Genomic DNA, 27,105 nt, shown 5'->3' on the forward strand with positions numbered 1-27,105 from the left:
ATGTGTCCTGGTACCGTGTTATCAATTCTAATTCGAGCTATTATCTTAAGATGTATGTCACGGAAATAATGAAAACCCCTTGTTAACTGCACTATAATGAACTCTCAACAGATCTTTAACCATGGCCACTTTAAGTCTTTAAGTAAAACAGTTATTGTTTTACTCCATTGCTTTTGCAGAAGGGCTTCTCTTCAAAGAGATTCATGGAAAGAATTCTGACAGGGACAGATTTCTGATAACTTTAAGATTATACCACTAAACTCTATGAGAACTCTGAGGATCAAGAATTCATGACGTGAGGGGCGCCTGGGTGGCTCAGTCATTAAGCATCCAGACTCTTGGTTTTGGCTCAGGTCATGATCTCAGGGTTGTGGGATTGAGTCCCCAGTAGGCCTCTGTGCTCAGTGGGGGGTCTGCTTGAGATTCTTTCCCTCTGCCCCTCCCCCTGCTCTCTCTCTCTCTAAAATAAATAAATAAATCTCTAAAAAATATTTAATGAGGTGGGACTGCATGGATTGATGAGGATAATTATAAGTTTTATTACTTTGCTTAAAGCATGGCTGGTTCTTTACTGTTTTGTTTTCTGGATTTAAAAAATGCTTCTTTTCCTTTTTTTAAAGTTATCTATAACACAGCAATTTAGTAAAGTATTCTTTTGTAAACAAAAATAGAATATATATTATTATATCTGACATATAATGATATATAGTAATAATAATAATACATTTTTTTTTTTTCTCTCTGCCTGATCCCTCCAGAATCCAGAAACTCTTATTGGCTATTCTTACTTTTCATGACAATGCAGGTTTTTGCGTAAGTTCAATAAGAATCGGTTCTCCTTGTAACAGGGCACAATTGGGCAAGTCCTTAGCTTGACTTCTTAGACTAACGCGAAGTTTTAAAAAAATCTAATAAACCGGGAATGACTTTATGTATCCAATAAAGCCCCTTAGATATGACCAAGCTTTAACTGGAATATTATATTTAAGGATATACATAAAATCAATATTCTTGCCATTATATAAATAATCGGGCCAAGTTTAATGAGACAACTTACTTTGCAAACAAATTTGTCTTATTATCTTTGCTAGAAATTGGGGTAGTTGTAGAGAGAAAAATTATGTTTCTGCAAATTTAGTTTCTGTAAAATTATAGTTTCTGTAGAAAGCTATCACATACCCTTGTGAATATCAGATTCCAGTCCTGTTCATTGTCTTTGAGGTTATCTACCTGTAAACTGGCTTGGATCCTAAGTTCTTCCAGTTTTCCTCTGATATCTGGCTATGGCTTTCCAAACTAATGTTTCTAATTTTCTTTCTCTGACTCGGACTCATTAAGAACAAAACGTTTCCTTTTCCCGAAGCCCTGCCAACTAACGCTAGACAACTAGATAATAAATAGAGAAATCACCACCATGGCTCATGTGTGGATAAGCTTTGTACCTGTCGCTCAGAAAGTTCTCCCTAACACCAGCAACACAACCAGAGACATCCAAACTATAAAAGATGCTTTGAGCCCTACATCTAGGAGACCAACATCTAGAAATTTTTTTTTTTAAAGATTTTATTTATTCATTTGAGACACACAGATACAGAGAGAGCATGAGCAGGGGGAGAGGGAGAAGCAGGCTCCCCGTTGAGCCAGGAGCCCGATGTGGGGCTCAATTCCAGGACCCTGGGATCATGACCTGAGCCGAAGGCAGACACTTAACCATCTGAGCCACCCAGGTGCCCCCATCTAGAAATCGTCTTGACTGGCTTCCCTCTGGGCTCAGAAACTGGGTTATAGTCTCCTCTAACCATTAACCTTTGTTTTTCTTCTGTTTCCACAGAAATGCCTTGTATTAAATACCTGATTGCTTGTACCATCTAGACCTAGGTTTGGGAACCCTCCTGGGTACCGCCTCCTGAAATAAGACACAACCGTTTAACTGAACTGACCTATTCTCAGGACTAAGGGACACGTTCAGTGGGACGGCACAATCTACCAGCTCAAATCCCAGACTGTGAAACTTCTTGGAGGGATTTCAAAGGCAGGGAATAAAGGACAGCAAAATATGCCACCCCAAAATATGCCTCTTGGGCATAACCATTATTTTAAGCTGATAAAGTGGTTTTAGATCCTAGAATTGCTTTGGATTACTTGTTGGCTGAGCAAGGAGGAGTCTGTGCTATGGCAATTACCTCATGCTGTACCTGGATCAACGCCTCCGTATACTAGAAATTCACATACGAGAAATTAACAAACAAGCCACTTGGCTAAAACAGGTTTGATGCCACTTCAGACACCTTCTTTGATTTACTGGCTACGAACTCGTCTGGTTCATGGGTGCCCTGGTGAAGGAGCACACTTCAACCTCTTGTCATTATTATCCTCCTGAGAGTTATCACTGTGATCTCCCTGGTGCACTGTGTTCTCTCCAGGGTCTGAAATATACATTCACAGCCATCAGAAGAACATCAGATGGTCTCACTATGCTTGGAGACACAGAAACAAGATGAACAATGAGATGAACAGCAGAAGGGATTCTTCCACGGCCTGACATCACAATCTGTGTTTCATGACAAGATCGGAACCTAACCCTGAGGGTGACTGAGAGAGGCAGTAATGCCAACTTGTCGGTTAATCCCTCATGTGTGAAAGGATGACAGAAAGGGGGGAGTTGTTAAAGAGATGAAACAAGGAGGCTGCTGGACTGTGGCAGATCTAATGCCTTGGCTCTATTCAACCGAACCCAAACCTCAGGAAATTTAAGAACAACCAATCACGAACAGCCAACTGGGCTTTCCCAAATAAGGCAGCCACGTCAGCCATGGCCAATCAAAGATTTCCTTGCTTTACTTCAGCTCCTTCCTTATAAAACCCTTCCCCCAGCTCCTGTCTGTGGAGCAGTCCTCACCACCTTCTGGGGGGACGCTGTCCTGTTTGAATGGATGTGTGCTCAGATAAACTTTTGAAATTTTTAACGTGCCTCAGTTTACCTTTTACCAGCTGTGAGTGCCAGAGATGGTATTCTGTTTAAAAACTGCGGGAATAAGGTGCAGAGAGCATTGCACGGCCTCTCAATCCTGCTAGGGCATTGTCCAACGCCTGCCCGGAGCCTCGGACTCTCCAGGGGAGCAGAAGTGAGCGGTACAAGGGATGAGGTCCCACACATTTTACAAGCCTATAAAACTGATAAGAGGCGATGATTTCCTCTTCTCTCTGGCAGAGAAGATAACCCCACGGGTGGCTGTCTCAATGCCCTGGATCTTAGTTTCAGTCGAACTGAGAGGTCATATCTCAGTGTCCCTTTTATTTCCACCCTCTCTAAAAATTCCTGTGTTTCTTTCTCTTTTGAATCAGCTTTGTCATTCTGCTGGTTTCCTTATTAAGTACTTCAATAGAACCTTGACACACACTCACTGTCTATTTGTGGAAGAATGATATTTTTAACACATAGAGAATGATGCTTTGACAATGCAAGCCAGCTGTGCCCAGCTTTGTCTGGAACCTCGAGGCTTTGCGGCCTCAGTCTCAAGCTCCAGCCCTCTTTCCTGGCTCCTGGCCCTTCCCCGCCTCTGCCCCATGCCTTGTCTCTGGGAGGCCTGGGGCCTGGGCACCTGCTGCAGGGTGGGGCGAGGGGCTCAGAAGACAGGGCTCTCCCCCATCTTGATGTGGACTCCATGTCTCATATCTAGGTGTTAAATGTGGCTTTCCTTGTTGAGTTTGGGCAGAGGCCCCAGCAGCTGAGACCAGCTCTGCAGGTCATACAAAGGGCCTAGGAAACCAGTCCTGTGACTCACCCTTCCTCACCCTGCCAGGTGGCAGAGAAGGAAAAGGTTGGTGAGGCAGAAAAAAGGAACATCTTTGGAAGGTTGGTTGTTGTGCTGGGTGTCTTCCCTCCTCCTACACCAAGGGGCTTTAGTCCTCTGTCCAAGTGAGGGGCTTCTGGGAATCCTGTGGGGTCTGGGCATGTGTCTGGGGCCAGGTGGGTCTGACCCACACGGGGAGGAGGTCAGGTGATGGCCATGGCTCCAGAGGCTGGAGGCAGCCAGGGGGAGGGGGAGGAACTAGACACCCACCCGGTGATGGTCCCGGAGGCAGAGCTCCCTCGGACCCTATGGAAGAGAGCTGGGGGAATCCATCCATCCAACGGTCCTCCTCGTGCTGGCTGGAGAGGGGGAGTCTCAACAGTTGGGAGACAAGGCCAAGGGCATCATGAACAGAAGAAGGGAGCTGGCAGTGGCCTGGCCCCCGGAACCAGGTGGGAAGCAAGGGGAAGGAGGATTGGAGATGCCCAGGACCCTGCCCACACTCCGCCTTCCTGTGCCACCCTGCGGCCTGAGACAAATCAGCAGGAGGGAGATCCCAAAGTGAATGAGGGTCTGGAACTCTGATCTGGGACAGGCAGGATTCCCTGAGGACACACGAACACCTGGAAGATGCCCACAGGACCTGCACAGAATTTCCCCCAACGACAGGGAAGGGCAATCCCGCAGGGCAGACGGAAAGGGTCAGAGGTGACAAAGGATCGCGCCACCCCCACCCCCCCAGCTTGTTCCATATGGGGATGTCCAGTGGTTGTGTTCTAGCAGCATCTCAGCGCTTACACCAGCCTGCTCTTGACCTCCTTGCTCCCTGCTCCCAGACAGCTCCCTTGCACCCCCACTTACTGTGAATCCCAGAACCAGTATCTAGAGCTGGAAGGAGCTCAGAAGTAGGGCAGCAAGCTCAAGTCTTTGTGCTTTCTTTTCTTTTCTTTTTTTGTTTTTTGTTTTTTATGTCTGATGAGGAACCTGAAGCCTAGGGAGGCAGATTGCACCCTTGGGTGACACAGACCTGCAGTCTCCTTCCTCCTTGCAAGACAGACTGAGACAGAGAAACACACAGAAGGAGTGAGAAAAAGCCCCCATGAGTCTGCAAGCCGATCAAGCATGTAAAAAGGTTTGAAAAAGGTGCATGAAACTACTGGGCAATAAAGACTCCCATTCACGGAAACTCAGTAAGCAAGGGGTCTTGCTGACTCTCCTAGTCGCCCTGTGCAGCAGGCAGCCTGACATATATCCATTCCCAGAGACTTGGTAACTCCAGGCACATCCCTCTGCCACTAAGCCTGACCCCCAGGTGTCTCCCCTCCCAGAGGAGTGACCCACCGTGTGCAAAGTTCCATCCTCCCCAACAATGACTGCCTCGGGTGGGGAAGGCCAGCAGCTGGGAGGCAGGGCTAAGGGGCATCACGAGCAGAGACAGAGCTTCCATTGCTTTTGAAAAGCTGGCTTGTGACCCTGGGCTCCCATTTCCTGCAGCAACAATGTCCTGAGTCCCCTCCCCTTAAAGGTCCCTGAGGTTGCCACCCCTGCTTTAGACTCAGACCTCCATCTGGTCTCCCTCTGCAAACCTTCATTATATCAGAATCCTGTTTTCTCATAACTAGAGATCTATTATTGCTTTTGAGTATTTGAAACCATTATTATTTGACCAATTTTGAGATGATTGATATGATTGCTTATATATAAGTTCAATTTTGTGTTTTTGTTCTTCTTAAAATATTATTCATTAGTTCGACAAGGATTTAGTGCACCAGGCTTTGTGCCAAGAGCTTGGGTCAGGGCAGGGAATCAGAGCAGGGGACAAGGCGCCCCCCCTCCCAGAGAGGGGACAAAAGGCCAGGCTTTTCAGCCCAGCCCTGCTCAGTGTGGGCACATTGTCCCTCAGGGTCTATGAGCATCTTTGGGCAGCAGAAGCATTTTTTATCTTTGGCTAAAAAGCCAATATATCACATGTCTACACTGACTCATATTTATGTGTTAGGGATTTCATTTGATATCTCTTTAGAGAGTTGTGTGATTACTTTAGCCGAATTCCCTTCATATCCCTCTAATAACAGGATAAGACAAAAGGGCCCAGAAGCCCCGAGCTGTTAAGGGTCTCTCCTTTCAGTGTCTGGAGCTCCTGACACCATCCTTCCTGGTGCATCTGGCCAAGAAAACACCAGGCACCCACAGGCAGGAGCCCCTCTCCCTGTGCCTGGTCCCCACGGCTGATGCTGGGTCTTGATCCTGCTGAGCCCTGGGGCACCCACCCTGGTGAGGGGCAGAGGGGACAGAGCAGAAGCGGGACCTGGCCTGTTGTGCTGTCACTCCCACATGGGGCTCCTCCCCAGGCCTGAGCCTGACAGCCCCATTATATCCCTGCCTGAAATCCCAGGTTGGTTGGTTTTATAGATTTTAAAAAGACGGCTGTCACCGATCAAGCACTTTCTTTCATCCTCACTACATAAGTCACACATCTCTTTGGTGGACCAGGAGGGGGCTCTGGGGAGGGGAAGAAAGAGGGGAGAGGCCAGGGCAATGGGGTCAGTGTGGGCAAGGCAGGTGGGCTGGCCCCGGAGCCTCCTGCTTCCTTCTGGCCCAGGCTGAATCTGTGCCCCTGGAGAAGGAAGCCCCCTCCCACCTCGTCTCCCGCCCCAGGCCCAGAGTGCGGGAGCCTGGCTTCACACACACTGCCTGCGGTCATAGGGCAGGGCTCTGAGCCAGGGGGTTCCTTCCAGTTCTGCTCTTGGGGTCACCGCCCCCTCCGATTGCCCCAGCCCCTTTCAAGGCAGGCAGAGTCCCAGACCTGCTTTTTTCTGCTCTCTTGACTGGTCCTGTCAAAGCAGCCCTCACCTCGAGCCAGGTTCCCAGAGATGAAGCGGAAGAAGAAGCTGATGATGTCTCCCAGGTGCTTCTTGCAGCCATGGTGGCACTCCTGAAGCCTCAGAGCAGGCCCCCGGGTTGGGCCCGCGGTCTCACCATGCCCTGCCATCCCTGGGCCCGGCCCCATCCTGGAGGCCCCAGCTCCTGCCCTCAGCTCGGCCTGACGAGCCACAGTGCAGGCCACCCCCAGCCTGCTCCGTTCTTCCTCTGCCTGCCTCTCCCTAACCTGACCCTCAGAGCCTTCCTTCTAGAATTCTCTCTCTCTCTCCCCGCTCTGGTCTGTCTCTACTCTTGGTCTCAAGCTGACCCTCAGGGTCTCGGCCTCTCTGGACTCTGCTTCCCTCCTCTGTCCTCCGTCTCTGCCTCCTGCTCTCTCTTCCTTCCCCAGGACCACCTGCCCTCAGCCCTCAGCCCAGAGCACCCAGGGGCCAGCCAGCACCCTGCCAGGGTGGACCTCCTCAAGCAGCCCCTACTCCTACCCTCAGGCCCGCCCCTTCACCTTGTCCTGGCTCTGGCTGTCCAGGACCCCGGAGCTCACTCTTGCTGGAGGCAGAAGGGCTCCTGCAGCTTCCTGGGCTGGGAAGGGCGTGGGGGTGGGGGTGGGCATTGCTCCTGAGCTCCCAGCACCAGTGGGGAGCTGCCGCTGGTGTGATATTCAGCTGAGAGTGTGAGCTCACTGCAAGGAGCCTCACCCATGACCCAGGGCTTCTCCGCAGCCAGGAACGGAGCAACCTGCTCCCACCCAGGCTTCCGGTCTGGGCGGAGCTGGGGGATCGGGTAGGGCCCTGACTTTCGGCTCTCTCTTGACCTCTGGTCTCTGCTCACTGACACCAAACCACAGCGCTGTTGGTGCCTCTATAGAGTAGAGAATGGGGAGATGAAAAGGAGGTCCTCTGACGAGGACGGTAGAGGAAAACAAGTGGATGACTGGGGCAGAAACTGCTGGCCATCCCCCCGCCCCCACATTTGCTGGGCACCGAGCATGTGCCAGGCAGTTTGCTAAGGTCCTTCCGGCCGCCAGCGCGTTCCGTCATCCAAACAACCTCACAAGGTACGTGTGGCCGAGAATTACACGTCAGTATTCATTCTCCTGCGCTTTTTCACCTACAGAATTCAGATTCTGTTGGAGGTGGAAATGTGCCCAGCTTTAAAAAACCAACATTCTCCCACCTTCCTTGCAGTCAAGGTGGCTCAGTTCTGGCCAGGGAAATACAGGCAGAAATCTTCCAGAGATTTCCATGAGAGTATTGCTTTCCTGATGTAGGCACTACCATTTCCTCCTTCCACCCAGTTTCTCCTTCCCCTTGCCTAGAATGAAGCCATGATGGCTGGAGCCAAAGCAACTACCTTGGGGCTGTGAGGAAAAGGGCAACCCCCCCCAAAAAAACCAAAAAAACCCCAAAGACCTTGATTCTGACCTCCCCAAGCTGCTAAACTAGTGCCAGCCACTATGTAGCCCAGATTTCTCATATCTCTGTCTAAATTAAGCCGCTGTTATTTGGGGTTTCTGTCATACGCAAGTGCAGCCGAGTCAAAACATTCCCTCTGAAGTGAAAGACGAACGGTTGCACCTTGCACTCCCAGCCGGTAAAAGGAAGTAAGCGTTGGCTGGGCCTTCCTGTGTAACACCGTGAAGTGCGCGGCTTGAGACTGCTTTGCTGAGAGTAAGCAAAGGCGGCAGACAAGCAGCTCTGCCCCTTGGGCCTCCCGACCCTGCACATTCATGAGCACACCCTGTGTTTCAGGCAAGGTAGCATACTCGGCAGGCCAATGGCCGTCTCCAGGAGGAACATCCCATGGTCTCCCGGCTTTGGAGTTAAGCAATGCTTTCTTTGGCAAAGATTTTTCTTTTGCCCTGGAGCTACTGGTTCGCTACTGGGCCCTCATGGAGATGGAATGCCTGTAGGACATTGTGGCCACGGACCTCCACTGCCCATCAGGCACTGAGTATCAACCTCTCCCCCAGCTCTAAAGGCCCGTATGTGTGTGTGCAACACCCTATCATCGCGTGCACGGGCTATGTCTGGGTGCAGGGGCAGAGGGTCTGGAAGGCTCAGGTAAGTGTGTAGCAAGTGACTCAGGCCCCCATGGAAACGCTGCACCACCAGCTTCCCCTCAACCCATACCTATGACCCCGTGGGGAGTCCCTAAGGCCATCTGAAGAGGAAAAGCAGTCATATGTAATTTATAGACAGAGCTGCAAGGCACCAACTCTAGGTTGACATGGTGGCCCACTCAGCAGGGAAGGACGATGGAGAAGGGGAGTCTTCCTGGCGGGCAGAGTGTCTAATACATCTGCTCACCCACATTTCCTAGAAGAAGAGATGGCCTGGTGTACGGACCTACACTCACTCAGGGATGGTTGCGAACCATTTGTTCAGGAGTCAGGGAGGTGGAGGAAAGGAGAGAGGAGGAGTGGTGACTGTTGTCCAAAGGGCAGCAGGCCTGAGAAAGAGCTCAGTAGTCGGGTAGACAAGATGACCCGGCAGCCTGTACTCCTTGCTGCCTGGCACTGCTCACCAGCAAAGTTCCATGTGGTCTAAGATGACTTACAGTTTCAATGAAAGAACTTCTCCTCCCCAGGCTGATGTGGCTACAGCTGTTGGGTGACCAGCCAGCCACCGATTGGCAGGTCAGCTCCTCTGTACCCCTTCATCCTGGCAGGGACCACCCCTTATCTTCTCTGGCACTGACCCTCATTCCGCATCCGGACCTTCCTCCCTGCCCGCCCTACTACTGCCACCGCCATCGCCCATCACAGCGTCCCACACACCGTTGCTACTGCCCAGGGGACTCCTCTGACAACGAAGAAGTATGGCCAAAGCCAGTGCTTGCAAGACCCACGGTTGAGAGAGGGATGTTTCAGTTCCCTTTTGTCACCTAACAAAATACACTGAAATACCACCCTTCTGTCCCCCCTCACGGGCCTGGCCCCAGCACCAGCCACCAGACAACTCAGATGCTGTCCCGTCAGATGCTGGGTGTGCTGCTGGACATGCCACTTCCCTAGCAGAGGGACGGATCCAGAAACCAAGGGACGTGGTGACAGTGGGCCCTCACAGCAGCCCTCAGCAAGCCCCTCACTGCATTTTTGCCTCGCATCTCCAATACTCTGGGCTCCGGATTAGAGCTTTTGGATCCCAAATCAAGGATGCTTCCTGAAAGGAAACACCAGTGGACCTGCTGGGCTGGAGGCTGAGGCTGCCACCCGGCCATTTTGGGCTCCTCATACCACTTAGACCAACTTATAGGTGGGTTTTGGGTGGGATGAATGACGCTGATTATCCGGGGGAGAAAGTGTGGCGGCTGTACGAGGTGGGGGAGGAGAACACTATGTCCCAAATCTAGTGACTTCTCCAGGGAATTTATTAATTCTGCCGAATACAGTGATAAATGTTAGTGGGGCGTTATAGGCAGGATGACCAGGAGCTCAGATCCCTCCGGAATGAGAGTTTGGATCACTTCCCCAAGGACTCCTAACTGAGGCCTCTGTGGTGGTTTACAGACAGTTACAAATTTCCTACCACAGCTCCATGGAAAAGAAGTCTATTCCCTTCCCCTCAAATCTGGGCTGAACCTATGGCTGGTTGTGACCAATAACATTCAGGGGAAATGATGCTCTGAGTTCCAGAGCCTAGGCCTCAAGAGCCCTTTGGCCTTTTCTTACTGGAACCCCCCTCTTAGAAACCAGCCCCCTTGAACAGTGGGCCTGCCATGCGGTGAGGAAGCCCAAGCAGCCCTGTGGGGGAGACGTAGACAATGAGGTGACACATGTGGGTGGAACCTTCTTGGCCCAGCCCAGCCCAGCCCAGCCACCAGCTAAACAAAGACAAGTGAATAATCACAATCAATGCCATGTGGAGTAGAAGAACCATCCAGGGAAGGCCTACCTCAATGCCTCACCTACAGACATGAGGGAAGACAAAAGGGTGGTATTTGGGGGTATTTTGTTAGGTGACAAAAGGGAACTGAAACATCCCTCTCTCAACTTCAGAGGTTGAACTCAACACACTCTCCCCAGAGAAATCCTCTTCACCCATCATCTCCCCCCTGCCAGACCCCAACCATCCAACTTTCTCTATTTTTGATGAGGGTGAAAGCTTCAAGAGCCATGTGGCCACTTTTCAGATAAATCCTTGAAAATTTGCATCTGATCTGGCATCTCAATTTGAAACACAATGTTGCGAATATCTCGGTGCTTCAAACACATTACAATCCTGGCTATTTATATATCCTTACAGGTTATAGACAAGTTAATTTACCTTTTTGTCCTTGTCCCTTTCTACTACTTTTTTTTTTTATCGGGGTGCTGGTGGTGGTGGTGGCTTTATGATTTTACATGGGCTTGACAGAGCCCCCCGAGAAAGGAGTACCCAGAGATGAATGCAGCGGTGGATGAAAATTTGGGTCTCCGCCGTGGGGGAGGGGCAGGGGTGTGCGTGGGTGCGTGAGGAGCGGCCGCACGTGCCACACAGCATGGGGTTCCTGCTCCAGTGTTCCTACCAGAACAGCTAGGGATGTGGGGCGTTTCCCGGAGTGGCGGGCAGGGCCCAAGCTTCCTTCTCTGGCTCTCCAGAATTTCTGTGAACGTCCCAACAGCCTAGACTAAATGCCTCTCTGGTTAAACCAGCCAGCCTGGGTTCAGTGGTCTGCTGCCAAGAGCCCAGGTTATTCTGTGAGCAGCATTATGACTACAGTTTTATAGTTGAGGAAACCCAGTCCTACCGCCCTCCTCAGGAGCCAGACCTGAGAAGCCCGTTGTCCGGTCGGTAGCTTAGCCATGCTCCTGGAGAGACGTTCTGGTATCCTGACAGGAGGGACTTTCAGATGCTGGGGAGACAAGCAGAGCAGGTCAAAGTCCCTGCCTCTGGGTCACTGAGGACGGGCTCCCCAGTGTTGGTGAGGGACACACTCTTCCGCTTGAGGACGGGTGCTTCTCCTGGGTGGGGTTGGGGTTGTATCGCCTGCCCTGTGCTCTCCTGGACTCCCCCCGCTCCCGGGCCCACTTCGGGGGCCACTGCTGCAGGCCGGCTCCCAACTCCATGTGGGGGCCTTCCCAGCCCAGGAGGGACCGCCAGACACAGCAGCAGCTGGTCCACCATCGCCCTCTCGAACCCCGGCCCCTGCTTGACAAGGCCACCTAAGCCTCGGGGACATCCATGTGCTGTACTGGGCCTTGGCTTCTTCCCCCAAGCCGTCCCAGAAATCTGCCTCCTCTGAATGGAAAAACCCCCGACAACAAGGGTGTAGTGTCTCGGCCTTGCGCCCGCCTTCCAAAGGCACCCAGCGCTCAGGACACCACGGCCGGGCCTTGCTGAGCTCGGGGACTGAGCGACACTGAATGCGCCGATTGTTCTCTGCACCCAGAGCCCGGGAAGGCTCCTGAAGCAGAAGCACTCCCTCTGGGCACACTTTAGCATCCCACGTGCAGGCAAAGCCCTCAGTGTGACCACACCAGCCGTGCCATCCTGGAGGGGCACACGGAGGACACCTTTGGACTAAGGAGACTGGGTCTGGGAGCTAGGCCTAGTGGAGACCAGGGGTGCGCTGGGGTCTTGGCTCCTCAGTCTGGGAGGGTGGCTGCTGTCTCCAGGGATGCCGGAGGTTCCCTGAGAGAAGAGACGTGGAGGACACACATCGGGGTGGGCGCCCCTCCTGGAACACATGGAAGCTCCAGGTCAGGGCCTTGCTCAGCCCCTAATGCCCTGTGACCCGCTGTGTCATGTGACCTCCCTGAGCTTCAGTAGACTCTTTAGCAAAACAGAGTCATCTGATCACTGAACGCCATTCAGTGCAATATGATCTTGTTTTTCCACGCGTCACACAGCCTCTTAGTGCCTGGCATGGCGTCTGGGGAGTGTGTCCGTGCAGGGCAATGCACCAGGCTGGGCCTGAGCCATGGATGGTGTCCTGGGCCCTGCTCCACCCGCCCCCACTGCTGCCCCCACAGCTCTGGGCTATGACAAGTCTCCAGCAAACACATCCTGACAGCTCAGCATGGGTTCCTGACCTCCAGGGACCTGCCCTGAGCTAAAGGTGGGATCTAGGGGCCCCTCGGGGCCCCTCTCCTTGTGACCTCGAACACAACAAGCCTGCCCCCCAAGCTTGCTTTCCTCAATGCCCCCCACCCCCACTCGGGGCCGCAAAAAGCCTCAACCAGGAGGTGGCACATCAGCCTCCAGGCCCATCCTGAAGCAGCTAAACGTGGAGACGGGGCCCAGCAGGAGCGAAGCCTGGGGGTGGGGTGGGGTGGGGGTGCCCGACGGAGAGGATCAGGGAGGGTGACACAGAGAGGGGCGCTGAGGGGATGGTCTTGTGCCGCTGCCAAGAAAAGCCTGGAGGGGGCGCCTGGCGGGCTCGGTCGGTATAACATGTGACTCTTGATCTCGGGGTCATGAGTTCAAGCCCCACGTTGGGCGTGGAGTCTGCTTAAAAAAAAAAAAAAGAGGGGCGCCTGGGTGGCTCAGTTGGTTAAGCGACTGCCTTCAGCTCAGGTCATGATCCTGGAGTCCCGGGATCGAGTCCCGCATCGGGCTCCCTGCTCGGCAGGAAGCCTGCTTCTCCCTTTCCCACTCCCCCTGCTTGTGTTCCCTCTCTCGCTGTCTCTCTCTCTGTCAAATAAATAAATAAAATCTTTAAAATAAAAAAAAAAAAAAAGAGTCTGGGGGGCAAGACCAGTGGGGTACTGCAGCCTCCAGCAGCACGAGCTCTGTCCGTTGCAGCGGACTGGACCCCTCGATGCACACGGCTGGCCACGCCCCAGCGCCACGGCCCCATGGCTCACCTCCGCTCTTGGATTCTATCCTGATAGCAAAGGGAGGTGCTTTTACCCTGCTGTGGAACAGACAGCAGGCAAGATGCCAGCCTCCCAGGTGAGCCGCTCGCATGAACTTCTAGTGCCTTCACGTTTCCGCCACATGCAAACTCCATGCCCCCATCAGTACCCGAGGCGTTGGGGAGCGCGCACGGACCCCACACATGCACTCACGTGCACCAGTGCTTCTGCGAAAGGCCTCAGCGCCGAGGGCAAGGGTCAGGAGCAAACGCCAGCCAACAGCACAGATGGGCGGGGGCTCTGGGGGGCGGCCGAAGGGAGGGGCTGAGATGGCGCCGGGAGCACCCTGCAGGGGGGCTGCACTCGACCACTCGACAGAGGTGGCTGCCAGCCGCTTTGCCTGCTGCGGGGCCCCTCAGGCCATCCCCTCCCCTCTCCCTGCATCAAGCCTGGGAGACTGGGGCCGTGATTTATGCCCATTCTCCTGTCAGAGGGCCTGAGGCTCCCTGGAAATCGTGCAGACCGTCTGAGACAACAAACGGGACAGGCTGTTAGGGCTCAGGTCTGCCTTTTTCCTGACAGGCGAAGAGGCAGGCTCTCCTGCACGCCTCGTGTATGTGATCACACGCGTGTGGGTGTGTGCACGTGGGTGTGAGCGGTGGGCGCGCCTGGGTGTGCACCCACACGGGCGTGGTGGGTGGGTGTGCACACTGTGTGTGGTGGAGGCACAGGTGTGTTGGTAGGTGTGCCCAGGTGGGACTGTGTGGCGTGTGTACGTAGGTGTGAGAGTTCGGGGGCTTCACGAGGCCCCCTGTGCGTCCCTTGCTCTGTCACACTCGGCAGACATCAAATATCACCAAGGGCAGGTACAGACCAGCCATTTCCTGAGTCCCCTCGGAGCCACACAGGCCCTGGGTGCACTGGGCAGGACCGAGGAGGGGCAAGGGCCAGGGCCTCCTCCTCGCTGGGCCTCTGCACACACTGCCAGCCATCCTTTTCACAGAGCACTTAGGAAGAATGTGTGAGGTGCCCGCAGGTGACCCGCTAAGGGTAGGCAGAGCCAGCCGGGCCTGTCGGACTCTGACCCCTGGCTCTATCCTCCCAGCAGCCGAGGTGGAACACCCCAGCATGGTCCCAATCCTCCGTCCCCACCCTCCCCGGGTCCTGCTTTGAGCCCAGCGGCCTTGCTTGTATGCATGAATGAAAACGTTATCCTCCCAAAAGAGGCAGAGGTGGTGTGGCCTGGGCTGGGGTCCCCGGCTGGTCTGTGCGCCCTCAGAGAGAAGAGAGCTCAGAACAGATGCCCACGCCCACCCCGGCCCTCCTCCCAGCCCGCCCCTGCCCCTACCTGAGCCCTGTGGGGCTGCACTGGACAGGATCCACTTGACCAGGCAGCACCGCATGAGGGCCTGGCGGGTGAGCCGCGGCCTCTGCCACTTGACGCCCTCCTTCTTGCTCAGTGGTGTGCGCCCCGGGTCCCCCAGGAGGCTGCCATCTGACACCTTCATCACTTCCTGCAGCAGGGACAGGCAAAGCAGCCCTGAGCCCTTGCTCAGAGACGACCTCCAGGCCGACCCCAACCTCTGGGGCAAGGTTGTCCTTAATCCCACCAGGGTCTTGTCCCAGGTTCGCTCTACCCGGGGCACATGGCCTGAGCTCCAGCTGCGGGAGGGCGCCCCCCTGCGTGGGCACCGGGTCTGAGCAGTCGGGTTCGTTGGCCAGGACAATGGCTACCAGCGTGGCCAGTTGGGGAGATCCTTCCAGGGTCATGGGGTTCCACGTGTGCTGCCTTTGTGTCATCCTGAAATGTACGTGGTTCCCCAAAGCCAAGAAACAGATGAGCAGTTAGGCAAGTGCTGCAGACCCGGGGCCCCAAACAGAGCCCCTGTGTCGGTCAGCTCTCGGGCGCCAGAAGCAGAGACTGACCCCAGCAGATGACAGCTGGAAAGGAATCAGCTGCGGGGGTCCCGGGCCAGCCACAGCCTCCCCAGAAAGGACAGAGAGCCAGGCTGGGAAGGCAAACCAGAGCAAAGAGTGAGCCAAGGGACAGCGGCCCTCAGCCACAGTGACCCCCAGAAGAGGCCCGGGAGAGCACTTCTGCTGCGGCAGGGCACCCCGGCCCCTGCAGCTCGCGCTTCCATGCGGGGGGGCCTGCTGGCCCTGGGACCTGGAGGCTGCCCTGGGGGTCTTCTCAGTTGAGTCCCTAGCTCCAGGTTCAAGGTCGAGAGTGGAGGAAGCTGATAGTCCCCGCCTGGGTCCTGTGCCTACTCCCTGGCTGCAAGAGGAGTCAGGAAGGCAAGCATCTGGACTTTAAGGCTCTCTCACGTCCCCGGTATGGGCTTTCCTGGGCACGAGGAGTAAGAAAATGCCTACAAGGTCCCCTGAACCGAGGAGTTTGTACAAATGCCCGAGTGAGGGGAAGCTGGTCTGCTGCATCCTGCGGCTCCAGTTAAGCTGGAGAACCCTCCGCGTGCTGGGTTGGCTCGTGGCTCCCTGAGGCCCGTTCCTATTTAGGGCCGGACAGTCTGCCTCCTGGTCAGCTTTTGGTGAAGTGGCCACCTCGACAGGGTGACGTCCACACCCCTTTTCCTGATTTCTGGAGCCTTCCCAGTTGCAAGTGCCCTCTCTATCACCAACACCCTCCAAGCCTCCCCGACACACACCTTCAGGAGCACCCCCACATTCCTTCCCTTCTCCAAGGCTTGCCCTGGCAATGAGGGGGGTCAGCGGTGCCCAGAGCTGCAGCGAGGATGAGCACACCCCATCCTGGTGGGGAGAAAGAGGGGGTGAGCAGGGGTGGCCAGGGGTCTCAGGGTGCCAGGGAGACTGAGGGAGGCCCCCCGTACGCACATGCACACACGTACTTACACATGCACACATAGACCCAAGTCCTGCCCTAGCTGTGTCAGAAGGGTACCTTCTCCATTATTAATGATCTTATTCAGGAGAGAAACGGCCTCAGTGAATAAGGTCTTTATTTCGGTCCAGGAGTGGGGTAGAGGGAAGATGGGCAGCTGGGGCTTCATTACTTCATGCGTTCTTTGCTGTAGGCTCTGCAGCTGGGGTTAGTGGAGAATGTCAGGAGGAAAAACTGCACTGGGCCTCAGAGCTATCCGTTGGGACCCCGTCGATCCCAGGACAATGCTGCCCGTGCTGGCTGGAGCCCGAGGCTAGTCCCGGGGATTCTATCTTGCAGACCAGGCCTAACTAATGGGGGAGAGACCTGGCGGGGGGCCCAAGGTTCTGTCCTCCAGGGAGGGCTGGGAAGACCCACAGGCAGGGCAGAGAGCTCCATTTGGGCCTTTTACTCTGGGCCTCAATGTGGTCTCACCGTCAAGACAATCCCACAGGTTCGGCAACACCACCCCCATTTTAAAGATGAGGAAACTAAGTCCCGGAGAGTCTGGGGACAAGCCAGGGCCTCTCTGTACTTGTGGTCTCCTGGTTCCAAAGTTTAGGTGGTGCTGGCCACAGGCCGTATGCTTAGCCTTCCTGGGGCCAGGCTCCGGAAAGGCCTCGGAAGCTGGGGAGGGGCCCCCAAGCCCCCAGCCACATCAGAGTAACAGTCTATGATGTAACAGAGTAACACTCTCCTGGGTGGATGAGCCCCAGTATGTGCGTTCTCCCTGATGCAGAGAGTTGGGGGTGCGAGTGGCAGGAGCTCTGGGAGCCCCACAGGCAGGGCCTATGATGGCCTCCCCCTGTGAAGTGGGTGAGGGGTCCTTACAGGAGAGGAGGGGCTCACAGTGGCTGAGACGGGGTAGGGCCACACAACTGCAAGGAGGGGCACAGTCCACAGGCTGTGGATTGGGCCCATCCGCCCAGGGGGGAGGGCAGGAGGCACGAGTGACCGCAGGTCATCCTCATGAATGGTTGACACTGGTCTGTCTGGGAGAAGGTCTGACTGGGCTGTCAGGAAATGTTAGTGGCCACTCTGGGCACCCTGCTCCTGATTTGGAAACTCTCAGGCATAGAAGGGAGGGAGCCCTGAGAGGTGACACAACCCCCTCACCCCAAGATGCCTCTGTTCTAAGAGGTGACAGATTTGAGGAGTGCTGAATCAGTGAGGAAACTCCAGTTTGAATTAAATCCCCTCCCATCCCTGCTAAACACCCCGTGGCTTCCACTGCATTCCAAATAAAACCCCAATGCCTTCATCCAGCCTACAAAGCCTCAGTCAGCGGAGTCCCCCTGATCGGCCGGCCACGTGCGCCGGGCGCCAGCCTCGCCATGCTCCTCACACACGCCAGGCAGGTTCACGCACCTTCGCTCCGCTGCCCCCGCCCCCCGCAGCTTCCCTCCAGGGTCTCTCTATATTAATTCTCACAGCCACATGTGATTCCACAGTGATCTCAGTAAAGTCTCAAATAAAAATACTGTCCACAAACAAAAAAGGCTGTTAAATATACATACACACTCGAAAACCTCAAGAAATATTCACAAATGACTAGATGAAAGTCCCCTGACACTTGTCATAATTCAACTGAGAATTTCTCTCCTCCCACTTCTGCTTGATCCTGCATCATTTCCACAGCGGCTGGAGCCATCCCTCCATCCTCCGTGGGCCTCAAGTGGTGGCCAGGGTTGGGTGGCAGAGACCGACGAAGCCAGAGGATCTGCGCCGAGGCCGCACAGAGTCCCCATTGGCACATCTGGCACAGATGGCCATTCTGGGCCACGTCCCAGCAATGGCCCTTGGCTGGCCCTGCAGACCTGCAGCCTTCTCTGAGGTCCGCAGGTTCCCCAAAGGCCAGAGGCCGTTCCCTGACAACCCAGAGCTGAGACCCGTAGCTCCTGTCTGGCCAGATGGGTCAGGGGCAGGTCTTAGCTCACTTCCAAGTCCAGGTCTGTGGGGAGCAGGGGAGGGACAGAGAGGACACCAAGCTGGTGATGGACCTGCTATGGGCCAGGCACTGGGTTAAGAGTGTGGAGATGCTGTCTTATTTGATGCTCACACCAATCTATTGAGGTTCCTTAGACCCTCCTCTAAATCAGCCCGCTGAAGCCCAAGTCCCAGAACAGATTCTTCCTCACACCCTCTTACCAAGCTTGCCCAGTTCCCCCGTGGTGTGTGTTCTCTCGTGCTCAGGGTCAAGGAGGAGTCCTCCTAACTGTCCAACTTCAGGTGTGTCTTGGTGGGCTTTGGCTGGAGGTCATGGGCTCCCAGGGCTGGAGCTGGCCACTGGGCACCTGGGAGATGCTCCCATCTGGTTCGGGAGACGACTTAGACTCTGGGGGGTGGGAGGGGTGCCCTAACTGCCCCTCTACCTCTGCCTCCTCTTTACAGAGATGGGGTGTGGCCTCAGCTCAGAGTCTCGGCAGGCCACATGGGTGGGGGGGCGGTTAATGTTGTTGTTTTGTTTTTGTTTTCATGGCATCCATACTGTTACCTTCTCCTTCATCAATGGCTCCCCTCTTTCCATTTACAATAATGATTTAAAGATTCCCCTTTCAATGCATTTATTAAAATTTAAAATGTGACTAAATTTAAAGAAAAAATAAAAAAACAATTACACAGATTGTGGCAGATAAGGCAAAGTCAGTGAAGGCAGAGTACCAGCAGCTAGGAAGCTTGGAGACCTAGGGGCCTGCTCAGTGCAGTCCTGCTGAGTCCTCGGGTCTGAGCTGTCCCAGACAGGGGCCCCTGGCTGCAGGTGACTACTGAGCACTTGAAATGGGGCTAGTCCAAATTGAGATGTGCCATCAGTGCAAATAAGACACTGGCTCCAAAGCCTTACTTGGAAGGATATAAAATAGCTTATTAATTTTATATTGCTTACATATTGAAATGATAATATTTACACTGGGTTAAATAAACTATATGATTAAAAATAACTTTGCTTTTTAAAAAAACTTTCTTTAATGTGCCTCCCTGAACATTTAACATGACACCTGCGACTCACACTACACTTCTATTGGCTAGCACTGTTCTAGATGGTTCTCAGACCGGCCAGTTGGATGGTTTGGGGCAGCCTCCCCCTGCCAGGGCGTACCCTGACCCCAGTTCCTCTCTCCTTCTCAAGTCCCAGCTAGGGTCCGTCAGACCTGTTTCAGAAAGGTGGCCCAGTGGGGTGTAGAGGAAGGGTGGGGGGCAAGGAAGCAGGAGGCCAACCTGGGGGGGTACCCAAATCCAGGGGAGGAAGTGGGGGTGCTGAGCCAGGCCCAAGCAGTGGGATAGGGGGTGAAGATATTAGTGGGTATTTAGGATCTGCTGTGGATGTGGGTAGTGGGGGGGCTGAGGGGACTCCCCAGGAACTGCAACAGTTGTCTCCACTGAGACGGGGGAGCAGCACAACTCCTCATACCTTCCAGCCGCCCCAGGGCAAGGTCTGCACTCTCCACTAGGAACACCACCGGCTGAGAGTTTTCACCATGCCGTCGAGAGAGGCCAGATCATCTTAAACAGACTACCAGGACCTGGGCCTGGACATCCACCTCATGAGTCCCCACCCCCTGCAGCCCCCTGGAAGGCCAGTAACCTCAAGGGCTGCTACCCTGCTCACTGCCCCATGCCCAATGTGCACAGTGTCGCCTTGTGGGGGCCCATCAGGCCAAGGACTGGGGTGCCCTGAGGCGAGACCTTCAAGCAGCTACTTCTGTCTCTGTGGCTCATCAGTGGGGCTCTGAGAACCCCCAAAGCGAAGCCCAGAGGTTACCTGTGGGCATGTGGCAGCCTGTTGGGTGTGGGGGTGCATGGCTGAAGGCCATGGAGGGTCTTGGCAAACCCAAGTTCAAACACCCAGGCTCCCTTCCTCAGAGGTAATGTCATCCGAGGAAATGCATATGCAAATATTTGGCTACTTTTTCCCAAATATTTACATTTATGGATGAGACATAGCATGAATGGTTGCATAAGGACCACCAGGACCCACCGGATGCTGGCTCAGAAGACACACTTAGCCAGGGAGGGGGGATTTCAGGCAGGTTAATGTTGTTTTGGGCCACCACGTACAGTGGGAAGAGGTCTGCAGTCAGCCCCATGGGGATTTGAATCCCAGGCCCGCACCTCCCGGCTGGGCAGCCCTGGACAAAGTACTCGACCACGCTGAGCCTTAGTGTCTTCATCTGTAAATAGGGATACTTCATCTGTAAATATGCCTTTATGAGACCACGGGGAAGGTTAAGTGAGGTGACATACAAAGCCCCAGCAGGAGCACGATTATCCATAGTCCCCATCCTTCTGATGCTGAGGAAGTTCTGCTGCCCAGAGCAAGGGGCAGGGCCAAGCGATGGCCCAGGGATTTCCAGAGAGAGAGCGAGCCAACTCGCTCTGCTCGGCGGCTGCATGTCAGAATGACCTGGGAGCTTCCCCCACATCTGGCTGCCTGCGGGCTACGCTATCTGACTCGGTGGGGCCCGTGCTGCTCTATTTTTATTAAGCTCCTCAGTAGGGGAGCTTATCTGACAGTACTGCTAGGGTTTAGAGGGCTCATCCCACCCAGTGGAAAGTTCTGGTCTTGTCTGTGGGAGGAAGGGGTCTCAGTATCTCAGTCTCCCCCCCTCCCCGCCCCACCGGGGCCCGCTCCTAAGAGGGCTGCCCTCAGGGCCAGAGACTGGACCAGTTGGGGATGCGCAGAGCTGCTCAGATGAGGGGCTGCCTGCCCCCCACCCACGCCCCCAGCACTGTCCTGGGGACTGTGGCAGCGCAGGCTGGCTCACCGAGCAACCAACCACTCCTCGTTGCTCGCTCTATTTCCATCACTTGGGACAGATGGCAGGAAGTGGCGGTGGGCGTCGTGTCGTGCAGGCCCTGAGGATTTGGGGTGGGGAGGCTTTGGGGAGCCTCGATTCTCCACCCACCCCTGGGCACCTACAGATGCAGGCTAGGCAGCTCGCCTGGTGAGGGGGGAGCTGGGAAGGAGTCCCTGCCAACATTTGCACGAGCACACGTGCCGGAGCAGGGGAGGGAGGACGGGGTCATCGCCGCCCTGCGTCTGACGGCTGCCACCTGGGCTAGGAGACAAGCTCCCCACCTGGCCCGTGCTGTCCGGGCGCTGCAGGCGTCTCATTAACCCGGGGCGGGGCGGGCGGAGAGGGGGGAGACGCGGCGTGCTCATTGACGGCATTCTCCTGTTGGAGTGCCCTTCCCAGGCTCTACTCAGTAATCAGAAAATAGTGACATTGACCCTCCAACCGTTTATGGAGCTCTTGCTCTATACCCGGGCTGTGCTAAGCAGGCTGATACAGGACGTCATTTATCTGGGAGGATGATGATGTTTCCCCCAGGAAAATGAGGAGACCGTGGCACAGAGGAGCTAACTAACTTGTCCAAGGACACACAGCCAATGCAGGAAGGAGCTAGGACTGAGCCTAGACCTTCCTGAGGCAGAGCCAGATTAACAGCCGTCCCAGGCCACCATCCTCTCCTGGCTGGAGCCATCCAATAGCAAATGGTGGGGATGGGGCTCCATGATAAGCTAGTGGGCATTTGTGTGTCCATGAGACTGTCCCCTGGCACTTTTGGTAGCGTCCCCCACCTCTACTCCCTGCCCCCACCGGTCAGCACAAGGCACCGGGCTCAGGTGAGGGCCTGGCGCAGGCTAGGAGTGTATCTAAGGTCCAAATGGGGAGACTGAAGCTCGGAGAGGGGATGGACCTGCCCAAGCTCACAGGGTCAACTGGGTGGAGTTGGGGGTAGAACCTGGCTGTCTGGGGGTCACTGCTCAGAGTGTCTGTCTTGAGAGAAGATCTTAATCCAGAGTCAGGCTGGGCTGGGCACAGGGGCATGGCACCGGCAGCAGGTGGGCTCGGGTTTACCCCTTGTTTGTCCTGGAGGCGTGTGCTGGAGGCGGGGATGGGCAGTGGTGGGGGCAGAGCTGGAGATGCGGCCCGTGAAGACCAGGGACCTGTGGGGCTCGGGGGCTGCTGGGCAGAGACCTGAGGCAGGAAACCGGGCCAACTGGGAGGTGGGACAGGCCCCCCCTGGGCTGACCTGCCAAAACTCAGCTTAGCTCCCCCTCTCCAACCCTAGCGCCTGTGGGTCTCCTTGGTTCTTTCCCTGTCACGCGGCTGCTCTGTGGCATTCTAAGGACGTAGGCTGATCACAGCTGACAGATGCACCTGTTCAAGGGAAACATCAGTCAGCTGGGAATAGGGAGCTGGGGTGGGGGCACAGCACACAGTGACTGACTCCCCACTGTGCCCTCCTTCCTGCCTGTTTCCTTCCTGCCCCACCCCCCACCCCTATCTGGAGGACCAGCTAAGGAAGACTTGCCAAGTTTTCTCTCCTCTTCTCTCTTTGCCTTGGAAACCAAGGTTGCCCCTCTCCCTCATAGAGGCCACATTCAGGGCTCCGCAGCTGCTCCTGGGCGTCACCAGAGATGCCTTGGAGTGGGGCAGAGAGAGCAGATGGGCCCCAAGCCAGCCTGAACCGGCAGAGCACCTCCCACTCTCGTGGAGGATTTTGATAAGAAAAGGGATCCTGAATTCAAAAGATGGGGGTCCTTTCCTTTGCAGCTCTGGATCTACAACCCGGAAAGGGATCTGTGGCTGGCTCAAGGTCACATGGCTAAACCAGGGGACAAGGCCAGGGATGGGGTGTGGTTCATGTGCTCTCACTAAAGGTTTCTGAAGGAACAAAGGGCCACAAACTCATGAAGCCATCCCCCAGCTGGGATGGGGCACTTTCCCAGCTGCTTGGTGACAACCAAGCCACTCTCCGTTCATAGCCTTCTCCCAGGACCTGCCCAGCCCTCCCGCCAAGCCCTAGGGACCTGGGCTTTGAAATAAGATGGAGCAGGGTTCAAATTCCAGCTATAACACTTTGTGGCTTGCAACCTAGGGCAGACCTCCGTTTCCTCATCTCTAGAGTGGGTACAATACCAAGAGCTACTTCGGGGGCTGCCCAGCGTTCTAGGGAGATAATGCAGGTGCAGGGCCTGTTGGATAGGCTGTGCAGGGAGAAGTGCCACCTCGGGGATCCTGCCCCTCAGCCCTGCCCTTCTCCCAGACCCCACCTGGACGACAGTCAGCCACTTCACTCCCCATCTCAATTCAGGCCTTTGATCACTCTCTTTAAAAATGGGTGAGCAGGGGCGCCTGGGTGGCTCAGTTGGTTAAGCAACTGCCTTCGGCTCAGGTCATGATCCTGGAGTCCTGGGATCGAGTCCAGCATCGGACTCCCTGCTCAGTGGGGAGTCTGCTTCTCCCTCTGATCCTCCCCCTCTCATGCTTTCTGTCTCCCATTCTCTCTCTCAGATAAATAAATAAAAAATCTTAAAAAAAAAAAAAAAATGGGTGAGCAAATTCGGGTCCACCTCCCAGAAGCACCTGCAAGAAGGCTGGAAGCTGGGTGGGTAGAGGTTCCCAGTGCCTGTGCCAGGCCATGAAGACATCACTCCCCAACGACCTAGGACGGTAGCTCGCACCTGCCGCGGGAGACCCCGTGGTTCTGCTTGTTCCTTTCCCCTAGGAGCTCACGGAGTTCAAGCTGCACACCCTGCTCCCCTCTCTGAGCCTCAGTGTCTGTAGAAAGGGAGGTGGCAGTGTCTGCCCTCCTGGGATGTCACAAGGATCCACAAGGGACTGGGTAGTGCACAGAGAGGTGAGGGACTGAACACCCCTGGGGTGTCACTGGGGGCAGCCGCTGACCATGACTGACCGGCAGCTGAGGGCGAATGAGTTGGGCCAGCTCCCAGCCTGGGCTCTGAACTGCGGTCCCTGCCGCCACTAGAGTGGAAGATTTTTTTCCCAAGCCCCCTGCTGACCTTGGTGAGGGAGCCAGTGGTGGCTTCCCTTAGAACCACTGTCCCTGCCTGCCCAGCACCAGCAGGTGTGGGACCCGCTCCAGTCTCTGGCCAGGCCAGCCCCAGGAAGCCACCGGCAGGCTTACGGCAGAGTGAGATCAACTGGGGCCCAGGAGCCGGTTGTAGGGGACGCAGAGGGCAGTGTGGGGTCACAGTGGCCAAGGAAAGGGCCAGATGCACCTGCGGGACTCGAGCCACACCCTCCGCTCACCAGGCAGGGGCAGGGAGTGACCTCCTGGCAGTTAGGGCCAGCAGAGCAAAGGAAGGGGGCTTGTCTCCCGGCTGGTGGACAGCCCAGGCTGTGTGCCCATGTGCAGCCCGGGTTTAGAAACGCCTGCCTCCGTGCGCGTGCCGTCAGCTGTGGGCACAGTCACGGGCACGCTGGTGTGGTGCGTGCTCACACCGACGTCTGTGGATGGACAGGACCCGTGTTGGCTGTGGTGGGCGTGTGCAGTGAGTGCGTGCACGGGCGCCCGTAACCAGCCACGCAGTTTCTCTGCTTCTGCCCTGGAGGTTGCTGGGGAGACTGGAGGTGACAGGAGAGAAAGCACCCTTCAACGTGCCCTGTCGCCAGGCTCAAGGGGTTTCACGTCATCACCTCTGCTGATCCTTCTGGCACCCCTGGGAGATGGACCAGACAGGGCAGGGGTGGCCCAGGCTCTGGGGAAGTGTGGCCTGGAACCACCCACGAGCTGACTCTGGGCTGCTTGTCCTTGAGGGTGAGAGAGACAGGAATCCACCTCTGGGGGTAGGGGGCGGTGAAGCTAGGGGAGCAGTGAAGATAGACTGCAAGATGCCAGCCCAATATCTATTCTTCCTTACTCACAAGACCCTGATTTTATTTAAGTTTTGTTTTGTTTTGTTTTGTTTTTTGCCCATCCTTCTTTCTACTTCCTGCTGCCTACACGTGCTGGCTGGAGCTCCAGCAGCCATGTTGGACTTTAAGGTAACCTCAAGAATGGGAGCCAGTGAGACAGATGGAGCCTGAGTCACTGCTGACCATGGGGCCCCCCGTGCCAGCCCTTTATGGCCTCCCTCCGGACTTCTGCATGAGAGAGAAATGCAACCAACCTCGTTCAAACCAGATCTGAGCAGCCAGATCTAAGCCTGATGCTGCTTCTTCCTTCCCAAGCAAGACTATCCCAAACATGTGAGAAGCTTGCAAGGCATCAGGGCGGATTTTCTGAGTGCGAACTGTAGTCTGGGAACTGGCTTATTTTCCTCTCCCTCCTTCTTCACTTACTTATTCTTCAGCCTTCCCAACACCCTGCTACTATTTCTTGAACTCTGTCCCAGGCATTTTCCTTTGCCTTCTCTCTCTCCAACCTCCCAGCCGCCCTGCAGAGTGGGAACTAGGAGCACGTGTCCTTATTCAGGGGCCCAGAGCCCTTTAGGAAGTTGCCTTCATTGATCACCTGAATGATTAAAAGATGCACTCATTGCCCAGCCTTCAAGCCTAAGGCACCCCCTCCCAGCACTCAGCCTTCCCCCTCCTCTCAGGGCTGTGGGCCCAGGCTCAGGGTCTGGGTCAGGCTCAGGGTCAGGGTCAAGCTGCTCTGGCCCTTGCCCCGGGGACCTGACAAGCAGCACCAGACACATGCCTGACCCCAAGCTCCTCCTCTGTCCAGCTGCTACCCCACAAACACCTAAAGCCTCTCAGGTCCAGAGGGGGCCCCAGACGGCTAGCCTCCCAGACAGGACACCCCGACAATTACTTTTTCAAAAGTGACCCTACAGGGGACGACAGCGCTTGAGGTCAAAGGAGGAAGCACAAGGCTCCCTTGGTCCAGGGCCACCCTCAGAAGCCCTGGCTCCCCACCCCTGGGCGAGAGCCCCCAGCCCCGCCGGCGCCTACCTTCGCCCGATGCATCCTGGGCGCTGAAGGAAACTGTGGCCGGCCTCCCCTCTTTGCCGCTGAGCTCAGGACTGCCGCGCCGGCGGGCGGCTGCCGCATGTTTGCACGGCCCCACACGTAATTGTTACGGGCGGCTCCTCGCCCGCCCCCTGCCCACCCCTCCCGCCCCGCCTGCTTCTCCCTGCTCCACCCCTTCTGCTCTGCCTCCCTCAAGCCCTCTCCCTCCCTCCGTGTCTCTTTCCCTCTCTCCCTCCCTCTCTCCCTCCCCACCCCTCTCTGACAGATTCTCAGTCCCCTTCCCTGGCTCTCTGTTCCACTCTGGGTATAAATGGTTCCTAATCCGTCCCTCTGAGCCTGTTGAAGCCCCTTTCCCGGGCTCTTGGCTCTGGCCCTGCTCCTGTTGCAGGGCCCACGGCTCTCTCTGTCCCCACCCCCCCCACCCCCCCGACCCCCCGCTGTCTGTCTCTTTCTCTAACACACACACTCTCTGCTCCCCTACCTCAGTCACAGGAGGGTGGAGTGGTGGGTGCAGAGAGCTTCCACTGGGGGGAGGAGAGCCCCGGCACCCATGGGGTATTTGGAGGGGTTGGGGGGGAGCCTGGAGAGCCTCCCCTGAGGCAGTTCCAGAACAGGCCAGCCCCTCCCCTCCCTGCTGCCCCCCACAGACAACCTCAGGCTGTCTTAGTCAAGATGGGCTGCAAAGAGGGATCTGGCTCCACCTAGGCCTGGGATCTTCCTGGTGTCCCTCCCGCTGCCCTGCAGACATCCCCTGGCCACCCCTGGTGCTGGGCATCCTTTCTGGGGACATCATTCTGGGTCTCTGGGTGGGAAATGGCCTCACTGATGGGAGCTCACCACCAGAAAAGGTGAAGCCGCCATGGCCACATTACTCAGGTCACACACAGGGGTCCTTCCAGCTCTTTCATCTGTCCCCCCCACCCTCAACTGCCTCCCTCCCACATGGGACCTTGCAGTGGGCAGCCCTCCTGCACTCCTTATATCCCAAGGCAGCCTGTGCCTCCAGGGCCTGTCATCTGTCCCCACGTGGGTCTG

The 27,105-nt window shown here is 55.7% G+C and overlaps 1 protein-coding gene across 1 annotated transcript in view; it reads right to left on the reverse strand.

Annotated features, from left to right (window-relative positions):
* Positions 1-26,181, reverse strand: part of KCNIP3 (potassium voltage-gated channel interacting protein 3) — an 80,470-nt gene extending 54,289 nt beyond the window's left edge. Inside the window, exons 1-2 of the mRNA XM_036074874.2 lie at positions 26,053-26,181; positions 14,801-14,966 (exon numbers count right to left, since the gene is read on the reverse strand). Of these exons, the coding sequence (XP_035930767.1) occupies positions 14,801-14,966; positions 26,053-26,151 (265 nt within the window). The 5' untranslated portion in view covers positions 26,152-26,181. The remainder of the gene's footprint in view (positions 1-14,800; positions 14,967-26,052) is intronic.
* Positions 26,182-27,105: the final 924 nt, after the last annotated feature.

This window comes from Halichoerus grypus, chromosome 10, assembly GCF_964656455.1.
Source record: "Halichoerus grypus chromosome 10, mHalGry1.hap1.1, whole genome shotgun sequence".
NCBI classification, from domain to species: domain Eukaryota; kingdom Metazoa; phylum Chordata; class Mammalia; order Carnivora; family Phocidae; genus Halichoerus; species Halichoerus grypus.